At 37.7% G+C, this 27,028-nt stretch overlaps 1 protein-coding gene across 7 annotated transcripts in view; it reads left to right on the plus strand.

Moving 5' to 3' along the window:
- The window catches only part of DLC1 (DLC1 Rho GTPase activating protein), a 564,853-nt gene that overhangs the window by 218,880 nt on the left and 318,945 nt on the right, over positions 1–27,028 (plus strand). For 6 of the 7 annotated variants that reach the window (XM_058720122.1, XM_058720125.1, XM_058720126.1 and 3 more), the window contains one exon: positions 24,377–24,526. The exons of the other annotated variant lie outside the window; for it this stretch is intronic. In XM_058720122.1, the coding sequence (XP_058576105.1) occupies positions 24,377–24,526 (150 nt within the window). The remainder of the gene's footprint in view (positions 1–24,376; positions 24,527–27,028) is intronic. 7 annotated transcript variants of the gene reach the window in all.

The raw sequence follows: 27,028 nt of genomic DNA on the forward strand, positions 1-27,028 counted from the left end.
TTCCACCATTTCAACTTTCTGCTCTCTTGCATCTCAAAGGGCTTTTGAAAAAATGTATGCATGTATGTATGTATGTATTTATTTGGGTGGGGAGGGGCAGAGAGAGAGAGAGGGAGAGAGAGAATCTCAAGCAGGCCCCATGCTGAGGGTAGAGCCCAACGCAGGGCTCAGTCCCAAGACCATAAGATCACCTGAGGCAAAATCAAGAGTCTGAAACTTAACTGACTGAGCCACCCAGGTGCCCCTCAAAGGCCTTTTTAAGGGTCAACATCATTAGTATCATATCACCTTTAAGTTTGTTAGAAATGCAGAATCTCAGACCCTAGTACAGACCTACTAAATCAGATTTTAAGATCTCCAGGTTATTTGTATATCTCTTAAAGTTTTGGGAAACAGTGCTTTATTAAAATTGACTTATGGGGCACCTGGGTGACTCAGTTGGTTGAGCATCTGACTTCCTGCTTCACCTCGGGTCTTGATCTCACAGTGTGTGAGTTTGAGCCAGGCATTGGGCTCTCTGCTGTCATTGCAGAGCCCACTTGGGATCCTCTGACCCCTTTCTTTCTCTGCCCCTCCCCCACTTGTGCAAGCGCTCTCTCTCGCTCGCTCTCTCTCTCAAAAATAAATAAAAACATTAAAAAATTAAGGGTGCCTGGGTGACTGAGTAGGTTAAGCATCCAATTTAGGCTCAGGTCATGATCTAGGGCACCTGGGTGGCTCAGTTGGTTAAGTGTCTGACGTTGGGTCAGGTCATGATCTCATGGTTTGTGGGTTTGAACCCCGCATTGGGGTCTGTGCTGTCAGCTTGGAGCCTGGAGCCTGCTTCGGATTCTGTGTCTCCCTCTCTCTCTGCCCCTTCCCCAGTCACACTCTGTCTCTCCGTCTCAATAATAAATAAACATTAAATTTTTTTTTTGAAGAATTAAAAACAAATTGATTTACTTCAGCATTAGCTATGGCCAGTCTCTAGCTCTTTGGGAGCCATTTCCACCTGGAAGGACACCCTGCAAGAAACCCATCTTTTTTTTTTTTTTTTTTTTAATTTTTTTCAACGTTTTTTATTTATTTTTGGGACAGAGAGAGACAGAGCATGAACGGGGGAGGGGCAGAGAGAGAGGGAGACACAGAATCGGAAACAGGCTCCAGGCTCCGAGCCATCAGCCCAGAGCCTGACGCGGGGCTCGAACTCGCGGACCGCGAGATCGTGACCTGGCTGAAGTCGGACGCTTAACCGACTGCGCCACCCAGGCGCCCCAAGAAACCCATCTTTGACAACTTAATTCTTACATCTCAGAGACTAAACAGCTAAAGAAAGGGTGCCCTACAATGTCCCAGGGAGCACCTTTTCTTCTGAACTCAAGTCACCCTCTAGTAAGTAGTTGGGTCAGCATTCCTCAAAGTAGTGTTCTGTGAAAAACTAAAAATTGGAGACAAAGTTTCTATGCTCGTATATGTTTGAGAAATGCTTAAATAAAGCTAAATAATTTTATTTACTTTAGGAATTCTCAAAGCTTCTATACTAATGGACATTATAACGATTCAGAAAAGAATTACAGAATCCAAAAATCATAGAAAACAGGATTTCATAAAGTTATTTGATTATGCAGACATTTTTTGCAATTACAATTCTTAACATCTTGAGGAATAAATCTCTGCTAAAATCCTCAAATACCAGTTTGGGGAACATTAAGCTAGGCCCATGTGTGTGCTTGAAGCAAAGTTATGATTAAAGCACACAGCATCTTTTGTCAGTGACACATTTTCTTATCCCGTGACTTGCATGGACCCAGCAAATGGCATCTGCCATCCCCCTGTTCTCTTTTGCCACTTTATCTTCTTGCACTGGCACGCACACAGAGACCTAGCAATCACGGAGATTAAAAGACTAATAAGAAAAACAAAAAGCCTTTCCTTCCTGAGCTCCGCATTTTAATCATAGCCTTTCCCTTGTTCTCAAAGAAGCCATTTGTACAGAGGGTTTTGTCTCTCTCAGACCAAACTGGGAACTCTGGCTACCAGATTTCTGACCAGATGGTCCATCAGTGAGTATATCAAGTGACCACCAAGTACTTAGCATTTTATTAGGTACTGTGAGGAGTACAAAAACATAAGAAGACATTATTCCTGCATCCCAGAGCTTCAGTCTAATAAAGGATTAAGAGCTCGTTTCTGACAAGGGCAGAAATTGTAAAAGGCTCTAAAGAAAAACATACAATTGAAAGAGACAAGATTTATTCCTGACCCCAAAGAACTCACCATTTTTTCAAGAAAATAGACAAAAATGACTAACAGAACGAGGAGCCTATGAGGGCAGTGCCAAAGGGTTGGTCAATTCTGAGAGAAAAGAGAGTAAGAAAGGGGTCATAGAGAGGATGACTAATAAATTATGCCCTGGAGAATGGATAGGTTATTTCCACACCGAGCAGGAAATAAAGTGGATTCTGAGCTGAAGAATAGCATAGATTTTAGGCTGACAGAGACAAACAGCTCAAGAAAGATTTGTTTAATCTTTATGTATGTTAAGAAAATCGGTTTCTGTGCAATTAGAAATACTTGGCGTGACATTCTGTGGCCACGATTAGGCTAGATGCACATTCAGGGAAAGGAGAAATGAGTGGGATGGAGTAATCCTCTGGAGCTGGCCTCTTGTCCCTGGGTGGGAAGCCTCGAGGACGAACAGAACACCCCAGTGTCAGGAGGGGACCCTGGGAGCCAGGAGTTGTCAGCAGTGGGAAAAGCTTGAAGGGAGGAGGCAGTGCATTGGTAGTTGAGGAAAGTTTGGGAAGCCAGCTGGAAACCTGGGACTTTACCTGGAAAGGCATGCTGAACTGGGTAGACAGAGAGTGAAGCTCAGTGCCGCTCACCACTTCTACACAATCACAAAAGAACAGTGCCAGGGTGTGGGCTCAAAGCAAATAGCAGGAAGTCCTAAATACAGATTAAAGTCTGGGCCACACCTGCATCGGACAAAAGCTGGGGGAATTAATACTTCAAAGTGGCAAGTTGTAGGCAAAAAGCAGACAAAATTAAGAAAAACCCGTAACATGATAGAAACTTTTCAGTAGGATCTCATTGTAAGTAATCTTGAAGTAAGTTCTAACGACTGCAGGGAGAATTGGAGGAAATCCTAGACTAGGGCAAACATAGGCAACTCTTTAAGAGAAAGAAAAATAGAGAATTAGGCAATGGCACTACAACAACAGGAATCTCGATGAAACATAAAGGGCATAGAGAAATGTTAGGACACAGATCTGAGGGTAGGAATGACTGATTTCGGGATCTACCTTGTCCCTACTAAGGCTTTTCTCGGCTTCAGTTGTCATATCTGCTTAAAGATGAAATCACTCTGCATGGTCTCACGTGCTCCTTCGGCTTTAAATTTGGCAATCCTCAGAACAAAGACGATAAAGTGAAAAAATGAGGCAAAGAGGCCAAGAGAAGTTTCACCTGAATGTAGAGAGTGTGTCGGAAGAATTTTATCTGAGAAATGAGAAGAAGATATTTATTAAAATATACAAGTATTCAGATAACTAAAAAATATTGGTTTGCCATTACCACTGCAATTGTTGATAATACTACTCAACAAAACCTTTCACATCTCTATAGCAATATGCAATTTAGAGAATGCTCTGGAGGCTCAGAAGAGAAGGGAGGCATTTGTGAAGTGTCTTCTCCTTGTCAGCTTTATGCTAGATGTTTTGATACATAATAGCCATAATTTCTTTATGAAAAAAAATTGACTATTAATAATTACCTGGAATATTAAGCATGGACGGCTGTTCAATTTGAATACAATCAAATCAGTCCATTCCAGAAGGGGGGTAGAAATTGTTTTTAGGTGTTTTTTAAGAGGATAAGTTTGTTTTCTCTTTATATACGTTAAACCACAATCACTTTGACCATGGTAATGTGGCATATTTTTGCTTCAACATGGTATAATAATGAAACTGACCCAATATTGCAGAAATTTCAGGAGCACGCAACAGCTTCATTCACCAGGAGGACTTTGTGATACCCCTGTCACCTTCTGCCCAAACACAGCCCCTGTGCCTCCCAGGAGTTTCATTAAGTGAAAGATCGATTGAGCTAGTGAACCCCTTTCTCACTACACATGAATCTAAAAATGTCGGACTGTTAGTGTTGCTGGTATCGTTCCCACTGCTGTTTGTTTGTTTTCTGAGTCTTCCTCTTTGGCTGAATAAAAATACTCAGTCCCGTGAACTCTGAGAGCAAGATGTGCCATTCTCTTGACCCACCACACGACTCCATCGATACTGATTTGAAACAAACCCTCTAGGGCTGTCTGTGTTCCTGGCAACGTTTCAATACTAACATGTGGCTAATTTTTTTAGAGGATTTTTCTTCCCTTTCCTGTGCTCAAGAGGAGCTGTGGAGTTTGTGGGAAACAGCAGTTTGATTCCTGCATCTGCGGTGCTTGCATACTTCTCTTAGAGATAGTGACCCTTTCTTCCTAACCCTCTTCCTTTGCTGCACGTTGTGTTCCAGGAAGTGGAAAGAAGCATGTTCTAAATGCTTAGAAGGCTTTTAAGACGATATTCCTAGAGACGTGGTACGTGAGAAAATTTGTAGAATTCTCACTACTCACTCTCACAAAATTTAGCAGTTAATGCATATTATCATATTTATAGCCATTTAAAGTCAGTACCCATAGGTGCATTGTGTTACTAAATACGGAGGTTGTTATACAGACTTGTTCAAAAGCAGGTCCACTCTGCTAAAAACTAATTTCTGACTAAGTACGAGAAATATCTTAAGGCAAATAACAAAGATCTGATGTGGGTTTTTGTTTTGTTTTGTTTTGTTTTGTTTTTTGCCATTACTGTTAATTTTTTTCCAGGTGAGACAATGAGTTTTTGAGTTTTTTCTTTTGTTTTAATTTCCAAAGTTCTTGAGAACTATCTGTCAGAAGAGGATTTCTGTGTTTCTATTTTCAATAGCAAAAGGAAATATCCCCTTAACTTCCTACTAAATAAAATATAGACATTTCTTAGGATTATTTAATTTACTTCCCATTTTATTGCTATAGTAAAATTTACATTTGGGGTATATTTTTCTGAGCAAATAACAGAATCTTAAAAATAATGAGATCATAATTCTTATTTTCCCCTTGGTTGGACTTTCTGAGTCTGTAATGGATGAACACTTTCAACCCACAAGGAGACGTTTCGAGTAAAAACATCCAGTTCTTCCTTTAACTTGCTCTCAGGAGCACATGTACTTTGAATTACTTTATCCGTAATGGTGACAGGTCGTACTCTTGAGATCTGTGCTTTCTCATGTATTTGACCTCTCAGTCATCAGCAAACATTTGTGGCTGAATACAATTTGAATAGAATTTAATCAACTTGAATAATGCTGCACACCGAAGCAGAAACGGTGTGGAAATGAAATTTTGATTAAGTAGTCACAGAATGTATAAGAAATGCCCATTCGCTTGACACATGTAAAAATATATTATCCTTACTGTTTTATACTAGGACTCAGTAGATTGGCCACAAAGAACAGTGAGGTAAAACTTTACTGACGTAGCAGAGGATCCTCTTCACCAGCTTATAAAATGTGTCTACAGCTGCAAATTGCTTCAGCAGCAAAGTTAGGTTCATCTTGAAACAAATAGAAGAAATATGGTCACACCTGAGACCCCATATGGGGGTGACTCTACAGGGGCAGTAGAGATTGCAAAGGGAGCATAAAGTGCTCATTTGTCTTTTTTAATTTTTTTAATGTTTATTTTTGAGAGAGAGAGAGAATGTGAGTGGGGGAGGGGCAGAGAGAGAGGGAGGCAAAGAATCCTAAGCAGGCCCTAGGCTCTGAGCTGTCAGCACAGAGCCTGACGCGGGGCTCAAACTCACGAGCTGTAAGATCATGACCTGAGCCGAAGTCAGACGCTTGACCGACTGAGCCACCCAGGCACCCCTCTTTTTTAATTTTCAATATGTTTTTATAAAAATACAGTTATTGTCCTTATAACAGTATCATAATAAAGGCCTGGAAAGGGGGAGTTGGTGGGTGAAGAGAGAAAAATAGATAGACACATGCATGGTAAGCTCAAGGGACAGGACAAACCTAGGCAGGTCAATTCAGGTAAACAGCTTTTTATGTGTGTTGGCGTTTATATTCTTTATTGTGCTTTGCACAAGGCTTTAGCCAACATTAAGCTCATACCACCCTCAATTCAATCAGATCCAAGCCTATTTTATTAACATGTTTCATGTCCTGTTCCCAGCACACCTTGAACTTCATGCCTTCAGTCCTTCCCATTCTTACTCATTTTCAAGACTCAGTTTAATTGTCCTCTGTGATGCTCACCCCATATGATCCAATAACAATCTCCCTCTGTCTCTCTCTTCTGTTTTTTGTCTTTACTCTAGCACTAAACTCAGTCATTCCTTTTTGTTTTGGTTACTTGTTTGCATGGCATTCTACTAGATGTAATATAAACTTCTTAAAAGAAAAGAAGATTTATTTTATCTCTTATACACAACATAGTGTTAATTGACCTAATAGTTGCTCAGTAAATAAGGAAAAAAAAAAAAAAACACAACACACACACAACAACCTTATTCAGACCCCTCTCTGAAACCGGGGACAGAAAAAGAGAGATGGCCCAAATTTGCCCCGAGAGTAAGTTAACTACCCAAAAAGGAAGAGATTTACAGTTGCCAAAATCCCCTTTGGTTAGCTATAATATGCAGGAACCACGTGTTGTTTTCCTTGCTGTCTACCTTCTCCAGCAGTCAAAATCTACTGAGATAATTGTCTCTCGATATTACTAATCTTAGACAGTTTTTTCATTGTTTAAAAAGCTACACAACATCTAAGCACTCTCCAGCTCTAAATTATTTTTTTGTGGTCTGTTCCATTTCTCCACCATGAAAATAACGGAGATTTAGCACTAAGTACTGTTCCATCTACCTTGGAGTTCTGAAAAGAGTGATATTGTATTGTCTTAACCTCACCTTTTGAAAACACAGAAAGTTACTTTTAATCATTTGTGTAACCCTCATTACATGTGTATTCTATGTGTACACTTTAAAATGTTTTTGAAGGAAACCAAATCCCATTTTAAAATGCTATTTAATGTTCTTAAGCTCTCTAGCTCACAATCTTTATCAGTCACATTTTTATTTGTGTTTATTCAAATGATAGCCAAAGAAATCCTACTCATTGTGGAAATAGGTACAAGTGAACGCCACAGGAGACTCATATATTATGGAATTAAACTATTTGAATTAAAAGCCACAGAAACGTATTGGTCGCTTTTATGGGCACATAGTTTATATGGAGAACAAACAAGATATATAGATAAAGAAAAATTTTTCTTCAGTGTGCTGGAGAGATTCCCCAGGCAGAAATTTGGGTTAAGAATTATTACCATATTGGGAAAAAAGAAAGCATTGTTTGGTTTCCTTATGCACAAGAGAAAGGCAAACAAACAGGTCTTAATGATCTCAGGGGATTGGAGGATGAGTAACCTCAACATTTTGGAAGCAAAAGGCTATTTTTCAAATGTCCCTTTCCCTCAGAAGCAATATACCACAAAGACGTTTTTGAGTTTCTACTAAGTCTTGTAAGGACACAAATAATGACCTACCATGCTGCCAACACATTCTCCAATCAGTGCATCCAGAAAGTTCTCTTCAATTAAAAAGAAAAGGGAAAGTTCCATAGCAGCTGTTCATGCTTTCTTTCTGTAGAAACTGGCTCTTATAGATTGATAATATTGTCTAGATATTCGTGAAAGACTGGGACTTAGTAGGCAACTGTTAATTAATCTAAAAATACTTTTGAGTTCCGCTACATTCATTCTCTGCTAGGTATCCCTCAGTGGTTCCAGCGAAGCCAGAGGCCCCGTCTCCTCTCATGCAGACTTTCAGAATGATTGGGGAGACTAACGTGCATGAAGTGCTTAATAATGTAAGGGACCTACTACTGACTACTTATTCCTTTTAAATTAGTAATTTTAAAAGAGATTAATGAAAGAAATATCTATACTGAAAGAAAATTACGTGCATGTTGGAATTGTCATTGATTTGTGTCCATCTTGTTCAACTTTATTGAGGAATAATTGACAAATCTATCTGTGTATATCTAAAGTGTACAACACAGTGATGTGATATCATATACACTGTGGAATGATTACCGGGATCAAGATGTACACATCGGCACCTCACATGGCTAACTTTGTGTGTTTGCAGGCTAGGGAGGGAATGCTTAAGATCTACTCTAGGCAACGTTCAAGTATTCAATACTGTATCCATAACTATAGTCACTGTGTTCTACATTAGATTCTCTGAACTTATTTTTCTTATAACCTAAAGTTTTTACCCTTTGACCTACATTTCCCCATTTTCCCTGCCCCACAGCCCCCAGCAACCACCATTCTATTCTGTAAAATATACAAGTCTAAAAAATCTTTAAATTTTTTTTAATGTTTATTTATTTTTGAGATAGAGCATGAGTGGGGGAGGGACAGAGAGAGAGGGAGACTCAGAATCCGAAGCAGGCTCCAGGCTCTAAGCTTTCAGTACAGAGCCTGACGCGGGGCTCGAACCCACAGAGGGTGAGATAATGACCTGAGCTGAAGTCGGACACCCAACTGACTAGCCATTCAGATGCCCCCAAGATCTTTAAAAATCAAGAAAATCAGGTCTTTTTTTTTCTTTTTAAGATTTTACATGTAATGATACCATGCAGTATTAGTCTTCCTCTGCCTGGCTTTTTTCACCTAGCATAATGTCCTCCAGCTTTATCCTTGTTGTCACAAATAGCAAAATTTCCCTCTTTTTTATGGCTGAATCATATTCCTTTAGGAGTGGTCAATTCTTTAGGGGTGGTCCATTTATCCTTTAGTGGATATTTTTTAAATGGATATTTTTTTTTTTCAAATCTGAACTGTTGTGAATAATGCTGCTGTAAACATGGGAGTACAGATACCTGTGGGATGCTGATTTCATTTTCCTCGGATATATTCCTAAAAGTGGGATTTTTGCTGGATCATATCTATTTTTAATTTTTTAAGGAGCTACCATATGGTTTTTTAGTAGTGGCTGCACCAATTTACATTCCCACTGACAGTGCACACAGGTTTCCATTTTCTCAACATTCTCTCCAACACTTGTTCTCTCTTGTCTTTTCTAGACTAGCCATTCTAACAAGTGTGAGATAGTGTCTCATTGTGGTTTTGATTTGCATTTCCCTGATGATTAATGATGTTGAGCACTTGTTCATATGCCTCTTGGCTATTTGTATGCCTTCTTGGAACAGTGTCTTTCCAGGTCCTTTGCCATATTTTAATCATATTATTTGCTTTTAGTTACTGAGTGTTATGAGTTCTTTATATGTTTTGGACATTAAACCCTTATCAATTTATGGTTTACAAATAATTTCTCCCATTCTGTAGATGTCCCTTCATAATAAATTGCCTAATAATATCTTAAAAACTCTGACACATGTTTACTTAAAACACTATTTGGGTTAAGTACTTACCAAGAGTATCAACAATTTTATCAAACCCTGTCAAGTTAGTTGCATGGCACTAGCTGCCATTTGACTTAAAAAACAAAATGTTGTCAAATAAGGATATTTTTCCATGGAGTGCCTGGGTGTGGCTCAGTCAGTCAAGCGTCCGACTTCAGCACAGGTCATGATCTTTCTGTTTGTTGAGTTCGAGCCCCGTGTCAGTCTCTGTGCTTCCAGCTCAGAGCCTGGAGCCTACTTCAGATTCCATGTCTCCCCCTCTCTCTGCCCCTTCCCCATTTGCACTGTCTCTCTCCTCTCAAAAATAAATAATAAACATTAAAAAAAAAAAAGAGTATTCTTCTTAGTTCATTGCAAGTGTGTAGCGAATCCCCTAAATCTTAAAATCACAAATATAGAATCATCTAGATTGTATTTAATGTGCTCACTTACTGGACCTCTGTAAATCATAGCTTCTCTGTGTGGAATATAATTATATCACTTCTCACAAAATGTCAGCTTGGCTTTATGGTAGAGAGCCGAGGTCATAAAGGTACTCTTTTCTGTCTTTGGGCTAAAGGAAACGATGTATCAATTCAGGAACTTGTCTAATCTCTAGGATGAGAATTGTAACTCTCGTGAGTAAGGAGGAAGACCAGGGTATATACATCAAAATGTTCCAGCCAGGACTCAACATACTGAAAGTGATGGTCACAGAGATGACCACCACATCTCAACAAATCTGGCTGTGGAGAGTGGCACTCAGGGAGGTGGAACCGCTGGACAAGATAAATCATCTCTTCATGTGTGAAAATTCAGTAACCTTACAATTTAGTAATCTTACTTATTCAGTGAACATCTTTCTGTGTCAATAATGAGGATTTTCTGTTGTTTTTTTTTTTTTAATGTTTATTTATTGAGAGACAGAGAGACACAGAGCGTGAGCAGGGAAGGGGCAGAGAGAGGGGGAGGCACAGAATCCGAAGCAGGCTCCAGGCTCTGAGCTGTCAGCACAGAGCCCGATGCGGGGCTTGAACTCACAAACTGCAAGATCATGACCCAAGCCGAAGTCGGACGCTCAACCGACTGAGCCACCCGGGTGCCCCGATAATGAGGATTTTCAATCACTATGTTAAAGGCTTCACAGTATGACAATGTATGGATATACCAAAACTCTTTTAAAATCATTCATGATAACAAAAAAGGTAGTAAAAATAATATTAACAAAGTGTGTTACACAGTTCACTAACAACATTTTTTTTTCTGGGCATTTTCATGTTTGTGATGTTTTCCACCTTTTTTCAATTTGTAGTTTGTCGTGCTTTATATTCTCATTTTCAATGAATATTTACTTTTTTTACCTGAAAAAAAAATAATAACCTATGATTCACAATCACATATTCCCTGTAGGAATTTCAAACAATGTGGAAAAACATATAGGTCTCCTTTGCACCCTGACAGTTTTACCTGCACTCCCCACTGGTAGGTATCTTTCCAGATATTTGTGTATCCATGTATATATGCATACAGAAATACAGAATTTGCTTCAGGTGTGTGTTTTTGTGTGTGTGCCTGTGTGTGTGTATATGCATATATGTGTGCTCATTTGGTACCTAAAAGATTTCCTGCTATAGAATATTGTCCTTCGCCTTTCTTTCTCCACTTAACAAATCTTCTTGGAGTGCTTTCCCTATGAGCAGTCGGGCCCTGAGTGCAGTTTTGCAGGTTGTTTCCTGCACAAGGACACCAGACTAAAGTGAGAACTGATGGGCACTTGTGTTTTACTCGTCAAGCAGTGAACCCTGGCACGGGGCTGTGTCCCTCCAAAGGGCCACAATATCTAACTTGCATTGAAGAACTGACTAGATTATTCATGGCTATGTCAGTGCATATGAATCTACCTCATGTTTGGAACTACTGGGTAATAATCTAAGGAACAATGGTGCTATAATTTATTAAGTTAAATAGGTTTCTACTGATGTCCACACAGGTTATTTCCAGTACTTTGGCCATAAGAAAAAAATGCTTCAGTGAATAGTATTGGGCATACTAATTTTTGCATGTATACAAGTAATTCTCTAGGATACACAACTAAAATTAGAATGCCAAGTTGAAGGACATGTCCTATTTTAATTTTAAAAGATACTGCCAAACTGCCTTCCAAAAAAGACAGAAATTAACATTTCCAAAGACATTGTCAATCTTTTTTTAAGCATTTTTTAAAAATGTTTATTTATTTTGAGAGAGAGAGAGTGAGAAGGGGAGGTACAGAGAGAGGGAGGAGAGAGAGAATCCCAAGCAGCCTCCACTCTGTAAGTGCAGACCCATGAACTGTGATATCATGACCTGAGCCGAAACCAAGAGTCAAATGCTTAACTGACTGAGCCACCCAGGTGTCCCAAGACCTTGTCAATCTTGAGTGTGGTCAAGATTATTTTTTCTTTCTGGACAATCTAATGAAAATAATTTCCATTTTTAATTTAATTTGCATTGTTTTGATTACCAATGAAGTTTAGAGTTTTAAATAGTAATTCTTATATAATCGCTTTTTAATGCTTTTGCCATTTTTATTTGATTTTTTACTAATTTCTTAATTCTTCATTATATATGCTGCAAATCTTTTCTTTCAGTCTGTCAGTTGCCCTTTAAATTTTATCAGTCTTCATTTGTGGATTTTAATTTTTTTTTTAATTTTAATCCCACTATAGTTAATATATGGTGTTGTATTAGTTTTGGAGGTATAATATAGTGATTCAAAAATTCTATACACTACTCAGTGCTCAGCATGATATGTGTACTCTTAATACCCTTCACCTGTTTTACCCATCCTGCTACCCACCTCCCCTCTGGCAACCATCAGTTTGTTCTCTATAGTTAAGAGTCTGGGGTTTTTTTTTTGTTTGTTTGTTTCTTTTTTCTTCATTTGTTTTCTTTTTTCAAAATTTCATCTGTAGATTTTTATACAGTGTCATAGAATGTTTGAATTTTTTGTTTTGTTTTTAAGAATTTTACAATTAATATTCCTTTGGTCTTATAAGAGACTTTTAAAATCGGTTTATCATAAGCACCTGTGAGTAAAGTATGGTGTCAGATATTTACCTAAAATATTGTTTTTTAAAACATATGGAGGGATACATAAAATTTAACAAATATTGACAAATTTTAAGCTTGCAGATATATTAGACATCAGAGTTTATTATAATATTTTCCTGTATTTTCATATATGTTTAAAGATATCCAGGGAAGCCAGGTGGCTCAGTTGGTTGAGAGTCAGACTCTTGATTTTGGCTGGTGCAGTTCATGCTCTCACAGTCTTGAGATGGAGACCTGAGTTGGGCTTGCGCTGGGCATGGGTCCTGCTTTAGATTCATTCTCCCTCTCTCCCCTTCTGCCCCTTCCTCCCCTGCTCACAGGTGCACTCACGCACGTGCCCCCTTTCTCAGTAAATAAATCTTTCTCAGTAAATAAATAAACAAAAGCTATTGGTAATAACAAAGTTTTTTGTTTGTTTTCTTTGGGATTTCTTTTCATTCTTTTTGTTTAAAAAAATTTTTTTTTACATTTTATTTATTTTTAAGAGAGAGAGAGAGAGAGAGAGCACACGTTGGGGAGAGGTAGAGAGAGAGGGAGACACAGAATCTGAAGCGGGCTCCAGGCTCTGAGCTGTCAGCACAGAGCCCAACTCGGGGCTCGAACTCACAAACCGTGAGATCATGTGACCTGAGCCAAAGTCAGACCCTCAACTGAATGAGCCACCCAGGGGGCCCAGTTCTTTTGTTTTTTTAAAAACCAGCTTTTCAAGTTTCATTTTAAAAAAATCCCATGGGAGTTTTGGGTCAGACTACTTGGGTTAAAAATTAAACTGAAAGACAATTAACATTTCATTCATTCATTCATTCACTCAACAAACATTTATTGTATGATGATTATGTGCTGGCGACCATTCTAGATTCTTGGGTTGTTATCATTGAACAAAACAGGCAATGATAACTAAATTCTAGAAGGGAAACAGACAATATACATAACAAATTTGCTTTAAAATGTATTAGAAGGAATTTTCCTATCCAGAGCAATTATGTGTCTCTCCATTTGTTTAGTCTTCTTTTAAATCCTTTGGTGACACTTTAAATTTTCCCCATGAAAATCTTCATTATTTCTTGTTCAGTTTCTTCTAGATATTTTAGTCTTTGTTGTCACTGTGATTTGTTTTTTTCTATTCCATTGTTTTAATTGATTCTCTGGGATTTTTAAGGTACAAATTCTCTTCCTTTGTAATATAATCAACTCTGGGTTTTTTTTGTTCTTGTTGTTGCTGTTTGTTGTTTCGTTTCTTCGGCCAGAACCTTAATCAAAGCATTGAATAAAATGAGTGATAATGAGTATTCTTACTTTTTCTTAGTATTATAGAAGTGTTTCTAATATTCCACCTCTGTACTTAAAACTTAGTCTAATTGCCTGATACTCTTAATCAAGTTAAGAATATTGCCTTTTAAATCCTTCCTATCTGAGAGAGTTTTGTTGTTTTTCTGTTTATTAAACCACTAACAAGTGATTTAAAATAGGTTTTGAGGGGCACCTGTGTGGCTCAGTCAGTTAAGCATCCGACTTTGGCTCAGGTCCTGATCTCACGGTTCGTGGGTTCGAGCCCCACATTGGGCTCTGTGCTGACAGCTGGGAGCCTGGAGCCTGCTTTGGATCCTGTGCCTCCCTCTCGCTCTGCTCCTCCACTACTCATGTTCTGTCTCTCTCTCTCAAAAATAAATAAACATTAAATTTAAAAAAATAGGTTTTGAATGTTATAAATACCTTTTTTGACATTTGTTGTATTTTTTATTATTCTATCAATATAAAGGTCTAATGGATTTCTTATTGTGGGAGCACTGTAGATAAAAATCTATTCCGATTATGCTATTTTTGGGGGGGTCAGAAACCATGGACTAGCTTTCTCTGTAATCTATTACTATTATAATTTATTTTAATGTTCCTTAACCCTCGCTATGCTTTGAATATATCTGTTGAATTCTTTAAAATCGCACTAGGTTGGCCCAACCCTACATCTTTGAAATTCGGTGGATGGTGCCTTAGATGTGGAAGTTTTCAAAGCTCTACAAGTATACTTATAATCAGCCACTGCAGAGAACTATTACTCTAACATGTGGTTCAGAGGTTCTTAAAGTCTAGCCCTCCATACAGCAGCAACAGCGTTATTCAGGAACTTGTAAAAAAAAAAAAAAAAAAAAAGCAGATGCTAAGAGACTCTTAAAAACTGAGAACCAACTGAGGGTTGATGGGGGGTGGGAGGGAGGAGAGGGTGGGTGATGGGTATTGAGGAGGGCACCTTTTGGGATGACCACTGGGTGTTGTATGGAAACCAATTTGACAATAAATTTCAAAAAAAAAAAAAAATGCAGATGCTCCGTCCCATCAAGGATCTACTGAATCAGTCTGTGTTTTGACAAGTTCTTCAGATGGTTCTGATGCACAGTCATATTTGAGAACCACTGATAAACGGTTGACAAATAAAAAGACAGAAAGAGAGACAGAAGGAAGGAAAGAAAGAACAAAGGAAAAAAGGAAGGAAAAGAAAAAGAAAGGGGAGGGAGGGAAGGAGAAGGAAAGGAACAAATCATCAGTAAGATGATTTAGCTTCTAAATTTGTAGATTAGTAACAATAAGAAGATGCCACTCATATGTAACTAAGTCAGTTTTTTAATCTATATGTATTCTTCCCAGATCTTTCAGATCATTTGTATTAGGTCACCTGTAGAGTAAAACAAAAGATTTACAGGACTTAGGTTAATGGAAGAATTGGAAATTCAGTGTCTCTTGATTTCATCTTTGCTTCTTGTTTCCCAAGTAGCCATTGACACTATCAGTTTGTAGCTTGGGAAAGTCTTAAATTTGCTAAAGTAACTTATCAGAAAAAAATGAGAGGGTGGAGCTAGATAAGTAGTTCCCATAATTTTTCACTGTAAAGGCTCTTCATTAGTGTCAAAAAAAAAGCCACAGCCACACTGCACGTGCGAGTTGTGAAAACCTATACAGTGGTAAAAAAAAGTCAATCTGATTTCCTCATTTCTAGAAAATTTCATACAAAATATTAACAATTGAAGTGAATTTGCAATTCTAAAAAAGATCTGCCTCATGCACTTTTCAGACTTTATTTTGTCGCTGAAGAAAAATCAAAATGAGAAGTCTTAGATTTGCCTAGGATTATAACACTAAACAGAACACTGAGAAAAGGAAATTCCTATTCTTTGAAATTGTATAACTAAACTTAGAAGGCAATTACTGTTCATTCATTCAAGGAAACAACCTTGTATAGAAACCTCTCCATTGGAGTCACATGATACTTGAAACCAAAGATTTCCTCTGATATACCCAGTCAGGGGAGAAGTATGTTAAGCCTAAGAAACATTATTACATGGGTCCAAATACGGTTGCCAGATAAAATTTAGGATCCCCAGTTCCATTTGAATTTCAGATAAACAACATAAAATGTCTTAGTATAAGTATATCCCCTGCAATATTTGGGATATACGTATACAAAAAAAAATTATTTATCTGAAATTCAAATGTAATTGGGTATCCTATATTTTTATTTGCTACATATAGTAATCCTTGTTGCAATGAGAGAGAGAGAGAGAGAGAGAGAACATGACATAGTTGAGAAACTAAAAGAAGTTCTGGACTTCTAACTGAGCATTTTCTAAAATATAGTACAGTCATTTATGTAAGATTATATCAGTATGGTTGATTTTGATAATTGTATAGTTTAATATACTTTATAAAAAATAAAATTATGACTTACATATTATATAGCATTCATATATTTAAATTTTTATCTAGCTGTAAAAAAGTGAATCCAATTAAAGAAAAATATTAAGAATAATGTAGCAGTAGTCCTCAAAATGACTGACATTGGGGAACACTGGGAATTATCAGAAAGAATGTGAGAGGTAAAACTAGAAAATTTAACAGAAGCCAGGTTCAATACAAGACTTTTTTCTAAATTAAGTCATATAAATTTTTATGGAAGAGGAAGAAATTTTTACTTTTGTCTTTCTTTGTTATCCACACCTAAAAAAGACCATCATAATGTTCCTGAAAACAGTTGATGGAATTTCAATGTAAATAGATGTTTTTCTCACGTTTTCACATCAGGAAAAGTCCTGCCTCCTTTAACATCTGAGCCCAAGGACAGAGCTACTGAGAACTGTAAAACAAACAAAACAAAACAAAAAAGCCAAAGTAACAAAAACTGCATAGATTTGCAGATATCAGGTAGGAGTGATGGTACAGAATAAATAACCCACAAAGGTTGACTTTGTGTCTATAAAATGTGTTAAGTGACCATGAAAGTCAGTCTCCCAATTTTACCACTTAAAGTAAACACTGGTTCCAGAATGCCTACCAAATTATTTAAGTAGAAATCATATCCCACTCCCCAAAATGGACCTTTAAACCTAGTGGAGGAAGTCATCCTCAGATTTCCCTGGAATAGAGAGGAATTTCTGCCCACACAATTCTGTCCCTGACTCACATCTGCCACTTCTGAGCACTCCTTAGGACCAGCTGCAGAGATATCCTTTGAGTCTATGCAGGAGACTCTGTAAGCAATTTACAGAAGTCCCAGTTTAAAAATGCTCTATTTGAAACCTCACTGGAATTTAAAAATCAAGCTAAGGAGGAACCAGTTTTCTTCACCATGCTTTGTAAATGGAAGGAGATAACATAGGAAGTGAAGGTAAACACTAAAAAGCCACAATTTACAAAGCAGTTCAAAGATTCCTTGTAGTAACTTTGAATGAGGGTATTAGATCACCCTCTATCATCTGATATTAAAATGATATTGGCACATGTTACTATTAAGATAACATGCAAAGATTTTGTGGTTGAACAGACTGTATCTGGCAAATCGGAGATAATTACTGGTTGGTTTTATTACCTAATCCACATAAATTTCATCTTGAAATGCACCAGTATAAAAATTAAGGTTGACTTGTTTAACTTGCCTAGAAATTCTAACATAGGATAGTTATATTATCTTTAGCCCCTAACTAGTATTCAAATAAAAATCTTCACTGCTTCTGAAGAAAAAAAAAAATGAATAACTTTCTGGTTCTTTAAACAGGATATTATTTTAAGAAAGTCTAGAGCGAGGAATTTATTTTCAGATGAAATGTATAACACTAATATGAGATTTCATACTAATCCAGCTGGCCTCAGATCAAATAATTCAGAATGAAGTCGGGCCGAGTCTTTTGCTAAAAGGTCCCTTTCTATTACGGGTGAACAAGGAGTATTACCAGCCCAGAATGCCAGTAAGATGTGTATGGAATCAAAGACAGTGTAGGGGCCAGAACCTTGGATTATGAATCAGGAAGTCTTAGTTCTATTCCTGGCCTCGCCTTTAATTTATTATGGCTGTCTATGTGATGCCACAACTCATTGACAAGCAGAACGTTCAGGCAGTGCTATATTTGCTGAGCCAAATGTCCACTATTTGGAAACATTCGGGTGGTTTACTGCATTTTTTTGGTTTCCTTCCAAATGCTTGGCATTAGGAAAACAGTGCCCCTGCGTCTCTAGGGGAGGCATCCTTTTCTCTGTACTTCACAATCTGTAGAGTGTCTGGTAATCTTCACCTCCTCCCCACTCCGTGTGTGTGTGCTGTGTCCTGTGTTGCTCAATAAAGAGCATCTGGGAGAGAGGAAGCTTGGAATTATCTTCCCCAGATAGAAGGAAAGAAGGTAGTGGAGTCTCCTGTTCAAAGAATTCCTTTTCAGAGACCTGGAGAGAATGACCCCCTCAAAACCCTGTTTATCTCCCCCAGATCCCATTGTGACCCAAATGACTTCACTGCTCAGGGGCTAAATAGCTCTTGGGAGTAAATAAGGAACATCTTTAAGATTTTCCAATGAAAACCATGCAGTTGGCCATATTAGGCTTTTGACAACAAATCGAATTGAATAGAAGTTTCTCTCCAAATTTGCCTAAGCATCCACTGAAGTGTTTCTGAAAGAAATACAACTGGAAATTTCTTCCACAACTGTGATATATATTATCTATACCTTGACAACAGCTGGTTACAGTCTCTCGACAACAGGATGTTTCTGTTCTACAGAACAGCTACACAGGCAGATATTGGGAAAAGGAGACATATATCACACCATTGACTCAAGGTCAGCTCACAGGCAACTAAATAGTTTTTCCTCATTAAAAAAGCAAATCATGCAATCCTATTAAGAATAGCCTATTCATATTCTAAACAGGCACTTAATTCTTAGGCTGTGTGAGAGAGGGTATATAGAACATGGGGAAATACTTGCCTACTCTGCCCTGGTCTGAGAACGTGTAGAGTAATATATTTAATTCTCGGCACTGACTAGTAATTGGGTCAATGACAGAATTATGTCATATTCAGAGAAGGGTAAATAGAACTAATGAGGATTTGAAAACATGTCGTATGAGAAATCATTAAGGGGACTGAGTATGATTCACCTAGAAAAGGAAGAAAATGGGCACAACATAGTTCTTCAAATATTTGAAAGGCTCTCTCATGGAATAGACACTACTTTATGCTGTCTAGTTTTGGAGGGAGAAACTGGGAAGTTAAAGGAAGGCAGAATTCTCAACCTTATAACTGTACAAGTATGAGATAGGTAGCTTCCTAGGGAACAGTGCATAGGACACAGGAGATGGCCAATAAACATCGTGAAGACTGTTAAAAACGTACAAGGACTTGTCTAGATGCAAAAGTTTCGTGCATTTAATTGTGGTTATCGCTACTCTTCCAAAACATAGTTTCTGTATATTAGAAGGAATGAAAAACAGGTTACAGCAGTTAAGGAGAGAATAAATGATGCCTAATAGGCATTGAATTAGAAATTGCATCCATGAAAGGGAAGCAAAATGGAGTATTGGAAAAAGACCAAGGCAACGAGTGGGGAGAGATGGGCTCTACTCTATTCAGTTTGTCAATGGAAAAGTGATCTGGATTTAAAACTCTACAGCTGCAAAGTCAGAACACCGTGGAACCAATAGCCATGATCCTAGAGCTCTAGATTTCTAAAGTCTTAATTTTGGAGAAAGTACCCAAGTATATAATGAGTTACTCAAATATGTTTTGACTTATTTTTTAAAGTATTTATTTATGAGAGAGAAGAAACAGAGTATGAGTGGGGGAGGGACAGAGAGAGAGGAAGACACAGAATCTGAAGCAGACTCTTGGCTCTGAGCTGTTAGCACAGAGCCCAATGTGGGCCTCAAACTCATGAACCACGAGATCATGACTGAGCAGAAATCAGACACTCAACTGACTGAATCACCCAGGCACCCCTGTTTGACCTATTTAAGTGAAAATACACATATGAAGATATGTTAATTATAATGAATTTTAAGGGATTTTACAAACATAAATAATGGATAATGCAAAGAAGGCAGATACGTGAGCTGCTTCTAGGAAAAAAGAAGTCTCCAGAAGAACACTAAATTTCAGTCAACAATTTATACTGAACTCTGCCTGGGCAACAAGAGCAAAAGTTAAGGAATATAAATGCATTAAATAAATAAAATGCATTATTTCAATATGTTATAATGTTGACTAAGCCATAATTACAACTGTCGATTTAACTAGCAATGCTTCCATTTGAATCCAATTCTGAGCATGTCTCTCCATCCTACTGATCCCCACTCCTACTATGTGTTGGCACAAATATGCACCAGCTCGCATAAGCTCACAAGAGCAAACTGGTGTCATCTCTTCCTGTTCTGAGTTCACTAATGTCTTGTTGGTAGCTTGAAACCAGCTATGACAATATTTACGTCACAGAAAAAATGGCACATGGTACACATGAGGACTTTTGTTTCATTTGGTATCTAGTTTCTAAACATTTACTAACATACCACTCCCTGCTTCCAAGAAACAGCTTCCTCAGACAGTGTCTTCTTTTTCACTTCGATCTCAAAATATTTATGGCCGTGTTATAAAAGCATATCATTTTGTTTAATTCCAGTGTAGTTAACACACAGTGTTATATTAGTTTCAGGTGTACCATACAGGGATTCAACAATGCCATATATTAGTCAGTGCTCATCAAGATAGATGAACTCTTAAATTTGTTATCTCCTTATAATTACCATAATGTGGGTCCAATTCAGACTTCAGGGGAAAAAAAAGAACTAGGACTAGGACTAGAAAATAATCCTAGGTTAATTTGAACTATTTAGTATGTATTAGCCATTTGACTTTGCTGGGGGTAAAGTAGTGTGAGGTTCCAAAAATGTTTGATTGTCAGTATGTGGTGAGGATCCTAAAAGTAAAATACACAGGAAATCACTCATGTGCTTACATCCTGCCAGTGGCCCCACTGCAAGGAATAAATTTGACCTTTACAGTGACCTTCATGACAAAATATATTTTGGCTCCTGTTCATATTCACCTGCACATTGTTCTAGTATTCATTCCTTTCGCTCTCACTTCCCTTCCTGGTGTCCCCCACCTTTTACCTGATCCTCTTATTCATCCAGCTCATTCCAGTCTAGCATCCAAGATGTGTGCAGTACTATTTTCCCAGTTCTCCTCCTTCCTTCTTCCTCTTCTTCTTTCCCTTCCCTTCCCTTCCCTTCCCTTCCCTTCCCTTCCCTTCCCTTCCCTTCCCCTCCCTTCCCCTTTTTTCTTTGCCTTTCATTTTCTTCCTTTCTTTCTGTCTTCCTTTCTCTCTCTCTCTTTCTCTCTCCCTTTCTCTCTCACTTGCTGTCTCTCTCCATCCCCATCTTCATCTCCGTATCTCTCTTCTACTCCGTTCTTTTTCTCACCATCATGATTTAGCTCTGTTTTCCAACCACAGAAAACTATTTTCCAACCACTCTATACAAAGTGGGACACCCCCTTCAGTGACTGTGTAGATTCTTACCCAATTTATTTGCTTCTTACACTTGTTCCTGTATGAAACCATCCTACTTATGAATTTGTTAACTTTTGTTGTGTCTTCTCATGGTTGACTATAATATTCAAGAAAGCAGGAATTTTTAAATCTCTTATCCACTTGTGACTATTTTGTCCCTTTAATGGTGCTTGGCCCAGAACAGCTATGACTGCAGGAAAGAAGGAAGGAAAGACGGGAGGGGAGAGAATTTAGCATCTTGGCCTTGATTTGAAGGGGTTAAGGTACTGAAATATTGAGAACTTCACTAATAGGCAGCTTTACTTAAAGAAGGTCCTCTTCGTGGACTGTGGAGACAGCATGAAATAAAAGCTTCACTGTAGAAGTCAACCTAGCCAAAACCTGCAAATACGCAGCTCTCTTTTCAGGCATGAGCTATTTGCTGGAGTTTAGCCATGGACATATGAAAGGTTAGAACTGTTAAATATTAATATCTGGGGCTTTAAAAACAAAGACAATAAAATTTATCCAAAGCATCTGATTTGTAGTCCACTCTATTTTGTGAGGTCTTATGGATGTATAACACAGGATGCTGGTCTGTGTACTTGACACTTGATGCTGAATGTAATAGATAGTGAATAAGGACGCATCCAGGAAGGAAGGCGAAATCAATAGGCTTATTTCTCTAAAGGAATATTGTAGACCAAGGCCGTTTGGTTTTATTCCTTTTGGCAGAGCATTTGAAATAATTTGATGCTCAGCCCATGGATTTAAAAATGTTTTTAAAGCACAATCTCAGCATCCAGTTAATTCAAAGACAAATTGTTTCTGAGACCACTGCTGTTAGGTCTAGGACAACCCAGGACATACTGCTTTATCCAACATTAACTTAGTAGCTGGAAAAACATCAAGATATACTTTCTAAGGCTTTGGGAGCTGTTATTTCACTGGCTCCTATTGATTTCATTACTATTATTCCTGAAAACATATTGCATGTGCAGTGTATAACTTGTCTCATCTGCCAGGTAGAAAAACATAATTTTTGTGCTTGAGGATGTTATAACTGGGAGATTAAAATCACACAGAAAAAACATATGTGGATGTAGAGATGCAAAGAACATTATCTTGCCAAACACAACTTTGGTTTTAAAAAGAAGGAAATTATACAAGCAAATACATTGGAGAAGTAATTAAGAGGACTTTGAGTCTTCTTTCAGTCAGGTTTTCCATGTTTTGGGTATTTAGAAGAGAATTAAATTTAGAATAATCTCCAATATTTCCAGGACTCCATTTTAAGGTAGAAGCAGGATTCTACTGTAATGCTCTTTTGACTATAACAAAGTTCTGTGGCAGTGAAGGATATGAAAGATAGTAAGGTTCAAGTCTGTTTGCAAATATCCTGGATACTCTCAAGCATAAAACATAAAACTTTCTGATGACAAGAGCCTGTAATTGTGTCAGAGCCTCATTACATGTTTTAGACAGCAGGGACAATGAAAGGAAATTTAAGTAATAATCACAGCATAGTATTCTGAAGTAAGTAATACAACTCAGAAAAAATTCTTAACTTATTCTCAAACTGGATGTCTTTATGGAAATAGGACTAGCTCTTTCAATTTGATGTTAGTCTGTTAAACCAAACACAGGTTCAGCTTACCCAAATAATTTACGAATGCTACCCTAATTAATGATTCTTTGAACACTTTAATAGGCCAACTGTTTGACATCTGGGAAATAATGCTCTAGCTATTGGGGATACAGAGACTTGTATAGAATTTGATTAATCCATGAAATTTACCCTAGTCAGTCCCTATTCTTTGGGGTTCCCTCCTAATGAAGGCTAGAGAATTTAGGGGATTAAAAAAATGCCAAAACAAAATAAAATGTCTGATTCACTTCCAATACCATCACCTGCTCCCTTGTACCCACATCCCTCAGGCTTCTGTCGTGATATATTTTCCCTTTGAGGTCCCCACTCGTGTTCCTTTCAAAGCTGATTTCGCGGAGGTAAATAACAAAGACAGATGAGAAGATAGCGACGTGAGTTACACATGATAGTTTTCTTCCAAAGGGCTAGCCCTGAGTCTATTACATGTCTCAATAGATTTTGCTTCTAAAGAACCTTACTGTGCTTTCCATGGCCTTTTTTTCCCAACCCAATGCCCTATCCAACCTTGATACCTTGCACAGCCCGCAGGGAATCTGGAAAATTCCTAATACTAATTGACATGATTTGAATATGCAAGAATAGTAAACAGTCATGTGGAAATGACTCTCTATGGTCAATGAGAAGCTTTAGTTATTCCTGTAAGCAACAGTATTTCCATAAATATATCTCAGTATTATAAAGAATTCAGGATCAGTAACCATGATCATTTACAAAAATATATACAGTTATGGGGGCTTTTGTTTAATGTGAAAAAAAAGAAGCTTGAAAAGAAATATTGACAGTGATATAGCTTGAAGCAGCAGTAGGTAAATGGCCCCATGCAAAAACAAAACAAAATACAACAAAACAAACAAAGCAACTTGCCCACTGTACAAACTGAATCCTGCCGCCTTTGATTATTTTCCCATTTTTTTCCTATACTCAGAAGTATTCTTCCAAAAATATTGTATGGATCCTTAAATGCCTAACCAGAAACAGTTATTAGTATGTCATAATTGATTTATACCATGAAAAAAGTAACATCTAATTTTTCCCCAGAATAGTCCACAGAAAAGTAGTAAATATGTATCAGTACTCACTGATGTTATACTTCTTTTTCATTTCACTTTTTGCCAGAAGATGTATATTTAAAATTCAAGTAAAATGCTTCTTTGGCAGTAGGTCAGCATCTTCCCAATGAAGAGCCCATTGATGATACAGAATAGAACTTCCTTTCCCCCTTGAGTAGAAGGCTGCCTATTATTCGCTGTCCTTTTTGTCACATTGAAGAACAGGGAACTTTTTATTCTTTCCAAGAAATGCCCTTTCAGATTTAGTAACAACATGTTCTGTTCCTCAGGAAATAAGAGAAGATCGAGATAGGGCGCGGCTAGACTCCATGGTGCTGCTAATTATGAAACTGGACCAACTTGATCAGGACATTGAGAATGCCCTCAGCACCAGCTCCTCTCCGTCCGGCACACCAACAAACCTGCGGCGGCGCGTTCCTGTGAGCTTTCCTCTTTTCCACTTCTTTTCCCCTGAGAACGTTACCTCTTTATTTCATACAGTGCCTCTTGCAAATGAAACACCTCTGATGGTAGCACTACCTACCTAAATGTGGCCCTGATACTGTCCCACAAAGATCGCTCAAATAATTCTGGGCTTCGCGCAATATTATTTAAAAGAGAAGTGTGCTTAAAAAGGAAACGGTTATTATGAGCTAGACAAGAAAGAGAGTCACCTGGGGAAATTATGTTTCGTAGAGATCAAATCATCTTTGTTGTAGTTGTTTCTCTCATTACCAGTCTTCTCTGACATCCTATGAGCACCATTAGCAATGCTATGTCTGTCTCGCTTAATATTTTTTTCTAATATTTCACAAATTTACATTGCATGTAGGAGATGCTTAAATATTTGCTGCATTCACACACGCGTGCATGGATGTTTGGGTAGATGGGTGAGTGGATGAATGGATGCTGGACTAACCCGGCATACTACAAGAAATAATTTATATGAGATTAACTTGAAAACACTCTGAAACTCACTCCATGAAATACAGCGAATGGGACAGAGGTGAGAGTTTCATTCTACACTGCATTAATTTCTTATAAGACAGACACTCCTCTGAGATTCTGACATTCAAAATAAAATTTGAAAGGCAGATTCCAGGACTGAGTATGCACTTTACATATATACTCTATATTAAATGGCTTAGTTTGTACAGATCTAGCAAATGTGATGGTAGATTTGCTTATAATTAAGCCATGAATCCCTTTTCAATTAATCTGTTACTTTTGCTATGCAATAATCAATACGTTAAGTCAAGAGATTATATATTTACCTAAGATCAAAAGGGTGTAAAATCCTATACATAAATTGGAGCAGCTACCAAAGTAGAACTATTCTGCATCAAATTCTCTAATTAGTATAGCTCTATCATTGATTCTGAAGTGATTCAAGACTTAACTCTGACGATGGGGCAGAATATTTCAAAGTAAATGAACAAATTAAAATGATAACTAACCTTGGTATATGCTAGGTATGATTTTAAATGATTTATGCATATTAGCACATTCATTCCTCACATTTTTCAAATGAGTGAAAGATAGAGAAGTCAGTAATTATATGCGTCAAAGCTGGAGTACATACCCAGCGAATCTTCATCTCAAGCCATGCCATTTAACCGCTACACCACACTGCGTTCTCTAGCTGACCATATTGGGAATCCTATAGCTTAAGCAAATGATAGATGATAGATTGACGTAGAGAGGGAGAGGGAGCAATGAAGGAATGAAGGAAGGGGAAGGAAGGAGAGAGGGAAATAAATTAGATACTTCAACTTAAAGCCAGTAGAATGAAATTTTCGTTTTTGTCTGTGATCTTCTGGATAATCATTTCTTACCCTTTAGTATTCATCTCAAATTTTCTTTACAGTGAAATATTGCCCTAAGCTTCTTCTGTCTTTCCAGAAAGAATCAATTACCCCTTCTCTGGTGCTGCTATAGTGTCTTGCACATACTTTAGTAGGACAGGATCCCAGTGGAAAAACTAATATCAAAGTAACCTGAAGACCAACAAGAAGGGGTGTTTTAATCTTTTTTACATATGAAAAGTGTGTAGAATCTTTATACTCATTTCTATCATTTTTAAAAATGGAAATAACCCAGGGTGCCTGGGTGGCTCAGTCAGTTAAGCCTCTGATGTCAGCTCAGGTCATGATCTCATGGTTCATGAGTTTGAGCCCCGCATCGGGATCCATGCTGGTGGTGTGAAACCTGCTAGGGATTCTCTCTCCCTCCTTCTCCCTCTCTCTCCCTTTGCCCCTCCCCCAGTTTCCTCTCTCTTTCTTAAAATAAATTTAAAACATAAAAATAGAAATAACCATATTTTTCAACAAGAGGCATTTCTTAGTACTTCTTTGCCATAGAATACATTTTCTCTTTAGAAGTTGTCTGATGGGAATTGTTAATATCTCCCTGTCTTTTTTAATTTCTCCCCTATACTCTCCATCTATACTGGAGATGTATAGGGGACTCAATCCCCTCAATCCCCATGTATTTAGGGGAAAAAAACCAACCCATCTCCGTATTATTGTCTCCATCTCAGAAAGAAAGGCAGCTCTTACCTGGTAGGCATGTATCTTTGTTCAGTGGTAAAGGCAAAACACAAACAGGGACAAATTCAGGTGATAATTTTAGGATTTGCCTACATCTACATCTTCAGCCTCCATTTAAAGTATAAACCAGATTTTATATTGCATGCACTGTCTCCTGGAACACAACCACCATTGCTGAGGATGGTTGATTCTATAAATTGAGATCCATTTCTAAGGTTTCAGCTCAATAAATACTTGGAATAGGCAAATTAATACAATAGAAACCTTATGAACTTTGGGATTTACAGACCTGCATTCAAATACCAGCTCCACAACTGAATATCTAAGAATATAAGAAAACTATGTGATTTCTCAACTTTAGGTTCATGTAAAAAAAAAAAGCAATATTATTTT

Source organism: Neofelis nebulosa, chromosome 3, assembly GCF_028018385.1.
Source record: "Neofelis nebulosa isolate mNeoNeb1 chromosome 3, mNeoNeb1.pri, whole genome shotgun sequence".
NCBI lineage: Eukaryota > Metazoa > Chordata > Mammalia > Carnivora > Felidae > Neofelis > Neofelis nebulosa.